At 42.0% G+C, this 6000-nt stretch overlaps 1 protein-coding gene across 1 annotated transcript; it reads left to right on the forward strand.

Annotated features, from left to right (window-relative positions):
* Positions 1-1189: 1189 nt before the first annotated feature.
* Positions 1190-5748, forward strand: LOC130018477 (keratin-associated protein 19-1-like). Its single transcript, XM_056109169.1, has 2 exons — positions 1190-1452; positions 5625-5748. Exons 1-2 carry the CDS (start codon positions 1190-1192, stop codon positions 5746-5748), a joined length of 387 nt encoding a protein of 128 aa, XP_055965144.1.
* The last annotated feature ends 252 nt before the right edge of the window (positions 5749-6000 follow it).

A 6000-nucleotide genomic window follows, 5' to 3' on the forward strand; every position in this document is an offset into this window, starting at 1 on the left:
GATCCAGGAGGGTGAGTGTTAAAAGAGATTTAAAGTGAGATTTGAAAAAGATGTAAGATACTTGGGTAAACAATCAAGGAGAAAGAAAGAGGAGGGTGATGGGTATATGGAGGCAAGAGGCAATGTGCCCTTGTAACTGCACCAAGAGTAGAGCTTGTTTAGCAGAAAGACCAGAATACAGAGAACTGCCACAAGTCTCACAGAAGAACATTAATTACAGGGATAGTCTCCAATTCTGAGTCTAATGATGAGCTGTATTTTAAGGACAAAACAAGCAGGCATACACTCAATGCCTCTTTTGCAAACCACAGAACCAAAAGGATAGAGAAAACAAAAGGGAATGCCTTGCCACAGGGGTGGAGTGGGATGGGGGGATGGGGGATTGGGTGGGATACTGGGAGTACTGGAGGTGGAGAATGGGCACTGGTGGAGGGATGGGTAATCAATCATTATATAACTGAAACCCAAGCACAAATATTTATAAGTCTACAACTGTGTTTCACTAATTTAAAAAAAAGAAAAAAAAGCAGGCATATAAACCCTAAAATAAATCTATCATTTGTAATGGTCAAAGTTCTTAAGTTCTAAAAAAAATCATATGACTTTTTGGTTGCTATTTTCTGATAAACATAGCAGGAGTGCCAAATCATCATGACTTAAAAGGTTCTTTCATCTAAAGAGAAATGAATACTTGGCTTCTCATGCTGCCAGAAACGTATGCATTTCAAAGGAAAAAAATTCAGGGCTCTTCACATTGATTGTTTGGTATTTCATAGAACTGATTGCAACAAAACCCCCAAATACCTGTGATGAGACAGTATGTAATGAAAAATTCAAGAATGCTTACTGACACTGACGTTTGGCCAGTAGCTGTCAAGACTTCTATTTAGAGCGTGGTATGTTCTTCCTTTGAAGAAACAACTATTTCTTCTAAGAAAATTCAAACAGCACCCCCAAGGAACAGCCTCACTCGATAGCTGTGGAGTTGAAGCATTCTTAGTGGGTGTTGTAAGTAGATTATTGATTAACGAGCTGTGTCAGGCCAAGATAATTCATGGAATGACACTCAAGGTGGGACCGGTGTCCTCGCACATGCTTGGAGCAGGGTATATAAGCCTTCCTGCACAGCCGTGGACATTCACACTCTGATTCTTATCTGAACAGCACAGCTGTCTCCTCTCCTGACAACATGAGCTACTACGGCTACGGCAACTACTACGGAGGCCTGGGCTCTGGCTACTTTGGCAGCTTTGGTGGCCGTGGCTATGGCTGTGGCTGTGGCTGTGGCAATTTCTGTGGCATGCGCTATGGCTGTGGCTATGGAGGCTATGGTGGTGGCTGTGGCTGTGGTGGCTATGGCTATGGCTCTGGCTATGGGGGATATGGCTATGGCTCTGGTGGCTTCGGATGTGGCTGTTACCGCCCATGCTGCTGTGGAGGATACGGATTCTCCAACTTCTACTGAGAATGGACATGTTGCGATGCAAGAATCCTTCACTATGCTTGGTCCTATCTTGAACTTCCAATCCTCAAATACTCCTCCAAGTCTTGCCAAGTTTAATTGATAACCCTTAAATCATTGGTTAAACTGTGCCTCTTTTGCCTCTAACGTCTATGTGTAACCATTCTAATTTGATCCCATTTACTCTTCTTCTTCTTTTTTTGATGCTAGGAAGTGCTTAGGAGATATTTCCTGCTTTGGGGTTGGGGAACATAATCAGGGGACCATGTGGTGGTGGGGATTGAACCCATGCCTGCCATACTCAAAGCATGCCCTTCAGTACACGGCACTGTCTCTCCAACATTAATTTACAGTTAGTGACCCCATTTTATGTTGCTTTTAATCTAACAAGAACCTAAAAAAAATTTACATTTTGCTTTAGTCTAATAAATAGCTGTCTTAAAATATAAATACTTGTGTTCTGTGCTATTTGTTTTTATTATTTTAGCATATTTTACTGATTTAGCATAGTTTACTGATGCAGCATTGAGGTCTGTGGTTACATGGTTAACATAAAAAATGTTCCTTATTTTCCATATTGCATAAGTTTGAGAATACATTAACACTGGATGACTTTAGCCCAAGAACTTTTTTTCTTTTTTTGCTTTTTAGGCCATACCCAGCAATGTTCAAGGGTTACTCCTGGGTCTGCACTCAGGAGTTACTCCTGGCCGTGCTTGGGGGACCATATGGGATTACATGGATTGTACCTTGGGTCGGCCACGTGCAAGACAAACACCCTCCCCTGTAGCCCAAAAACTTTTACTGATCATTCTCTCCAGGGTGTTATACCCAACTCTTTCACTGAGTTTTATTCTACCTCAGAAAATTACTTAGTATTGGGGCCAGAGTGACAATGCAGTGAGTACGATATTTGCCTTGCCTTGTGTGGGGCTGACCCAGGTTTCCTCCCTGGCATCCCATATTGTCCCACAAGAGGTATATAGAAAATATCATGCTGAGTGAAGTGCATCAGACGGAGAGGGACAGACATAGAATGATCAATCCTTCTCATTTGCTGGATATATAAACAAAAACAACAAAAACAGTACGGGAATAATACTCAAAGACAGTAGAAATAGGGTTAAGAGGATTGGTTGATGGTATAAAGATTGTTCTAAGTTGTGGGGAAGGAGAAAGAATAGGCCATTATAACAATGATAATTGGAAATGATCACTCTGGACAAGAACTGAGTTCTGAAAGGAGGTAAACATGTTGACCTTTACTGAAAGGTATTGCAATATTTCAGACCACATAGTGCCTGAAAGGAGGGGGGGAGAGAAAGAGAGAGAGAGAGAGAGAGAGACAGACAGACAGACAGACAGACAAAGACAAAGAGGCAGAGAGAGTGACAGAGACAAAGATAAAGACAGAGAGACAGAAAAAGAGGCAGAGAGACAGAGACAGAAAGACAGAGACAGAGAGACAGAGATAAAGACATAGAGACAGAGAACAGTGCCTCCATAGAGATAGAGGCAGTCTGGGGTAGCGTGAGGGACAGGAGGAAAGTGGTAACATTGGTGGTGGGAAATAATGTACCCTGGTGAAGGCACAGGCATTGGAACATTGTATGACCAACCATGTAAAACTTTGTAAATGTATATCTAACAGTGATTCAATTAAAGGGAGAGAGAGAGAAATAGAGAGAGAAACACACACACACAGAGAGGGGGGGAGAGGGAGAGAGAGAGAGAGAGAGAGAGAGAGAGAGAGAGAGAGAGAGAGAGAGATCCCTGAGCACAGAATCAGGAGTAAGCCTTGAACGCCACCAAGTGCGGCCTTAAAACAATATAAAAAAAATTTCTCAGTCCCATCAGAAGGACTTTCTCTTATATTTACCACATTAATCCCACACTAGGATCAGGCCTCTTGGAATATTAACAGTGAATACAGATTAAACTGCCAAAAGAGTGTATCTTAGTCAACTTTCACAATGTTTACTACTTGTCCTGAGCCTGTGGTCAGGATTGCAGGACAGGCCGCTTCACCTGACTGTCTGACAAACAACAGGTGTGAATTTCCTGAAGTCAAACTTGAGTCCTGATGTGCTGTCTTTTCACACACACACACACACACACACACGATATATATTATACATATGGTATATATTGTAGAAGGTCATACCCTGCAGTGCTTACTCCCATCTCTGTGCTAAGCCATACTCAGGGGACTATATGTGGTACCAAGGATCAAACCTGGGTTGGCTACACAAGCAAGGCAAGCATCTTACCCACTGAACTATCTTTCTGGCCCTGATGACATATTCCTATCAGTCCTCTCTGAATCTATTAGGGGGAAGATTGTCCTGTGAGTGACTTCCTACACACTGACTATTATTTTTTTTTACCTATTATCTTTTTACCTATGTGTTAGTTTAGATTTCACCAAGTTCACACAGTGTTGCCCAAATCCCACCACCTAACCACACAAATAAATATTCAGATCTCTGCTTGGAGGACTTATCCCTCCCAAAAGAGGGGTCTAAAAGGACTATTTCCTTTATCCAAGAACTAGGATTGCCTCATGGTTGGAAGCTTTTCCCATGTGCTGGAGGAGAAGGCAGCTGGGATAGAGAAAGGATCACTAAGTCAATGATGGTTGGAGGGATCGCTTGGGACGGGAGATGTGTGCTGAAAGTAGACAAAGGACTAAACATGATGGCCTCTCAATATCTGTATTGCGAACCATAATGCCCAAAAGCAGAGAGAAAGAGGAAAAATTGTCTGCCATAAGGAGGGGAGGAGTGGGGTGGGGTGGCAGGAGGAATACTGAGGATGTTGGTGGTGGGAAATCTGGTGGAGGGATGGGCATTCAATCATTGTATGACTAAAAACTCAATTATGAAAGCTTTGTAAATGTATCTCATGGTGATTCAATAAAAGAAAAGAAAAGGACTATATCATGAGACATAAATAGAAAAACAAAGGGACCTTGAGCTCACAACTCACAAGTCAGACAGATTTTTGGTTACCAACTTGCAGAAAAAGGCGGGATTTTGGAAAACCAGTCCGAGTCTGTTGCTGGAGCAAGTTTAGAAAATAAACCTGGTTATTTCATATTTCTCCTTAAGTCTCAAATATATACCAAGCTACATGGTCTTTTTGGCTCCACCCCATCATGTTGCTCAAAACCAAGCCCTTATGAATATTTCATCTCTCTAGTGAGTCCCAGTTTCTCTCTCTCTGCCTCTCTCTCTCTCTCTCTCTCTCTCTCTCTCTCTCTCTCTCTCTCTCTCTCTCTCTCTCTCTCTCTCTCCCTACCTTATTTATTTATTTATTTATTTATTTATTTATTTATTTTCGCCATTTGGTTCACACCTAGTGAAACACAAGGGTTACTCCTGGCTCATGCGCTCAGGAATTACTCCTGGCGGTGCTCAGGGGAACATATGGGATGCTAGGAATTGAACCCGGGCTGGCCGTGTGCAAGGTAAATGCCCTACCTACTGTAATATAGCTCCAGCCCTTTCTCTCATTCTTTGACTACTCCTGGTGCTTTACTCACAAAGTATTGTAGGATCATCTCTATATAAGAATAATAATCATTGTTATAATAATTATAGCTATTATTCTATTTAATCTGGACTAGAGCAATAGCACAGCGGGTAGGTATTTGTCTTGCATGTAGCCGAACCGGGTTCGATTCCTCTGCTCCTCTCAGAGAGCCCAACAAGTTACTGAGAGTATCTCACCCGCATGGCAGAGCCTGGCAAGCTACCCGTGACTTATTCGATATGCCAAACACAGTAACAACAAGTCTCACAATTTGTTGTGAGACGTTACTGGTGCCCACCCAAGAAAATCAATGAATAACGGGAGGACAGTGCAGTTTATTCTATTTAATCTATATTCTTACTTATTTTCTACTGTCTAAAATTATGTAATATAAACATTAACATTATATACATAGATATATAGATATAGATATATAAAGCTTGCTTGGATGTGTTGTTGGGCTCAAACCCATGCCTCTTAATAGGAAGCATGCTCTGTCTGAGCTCAACCTCTTGACCTATTTCTCCAGCACCTCCCTCTTTCTGCTGTGGTGTCTGTGATATGGAAGATTAACCCAGGCCTCACAAATCAAAGCAAATACTCTATCCCTAAGAGACACCTTGCTCCTTATACTACTTAAGACTTTTACTGATACCATGATCTCTTCTGTTGTGGTGGTGGAGAGGCACTGGGGCCATACCTGGTTGTTTTTAGGGTACTCCCTGCACTGTGCAGGATATCATTCCACATGATGCTGGGAGAATTGTATGGCACTGAAGATCAAACTCAGGTTTCCTAGAAGCAAAGGCTGAGCCCCGCTGCGCTCTCTTTAACAAATATCTCTGCTGTTATCAACATTGCTTCAGTTCTTTCTCCAAGTAAGGAACTAGTTGAAAGCAATTTTTGTGTCTTTTTCTATATCTAGAAGAGCTAAATCTCTTTCCACTTGCAGGGCTCCTCAAAGATTCAGGGTGTCGGGGGTTAATTACCAGCCTAAGGAGATT

This window comes from Sorex fumeus, unplaced genomic scaffold, assembly GCF_029834395.1.
Source record: "Sorex fumeus unplaced genomic scaffold, SorFum_2.1 ptg000265l, whole genome shotgun sequence".
Lineage (NCBI taxonomy): Eukaryota > Metazoa > Chordata > Mammalia > Eulipotyphla > Soricidae > Sorex > Sorex fumeus.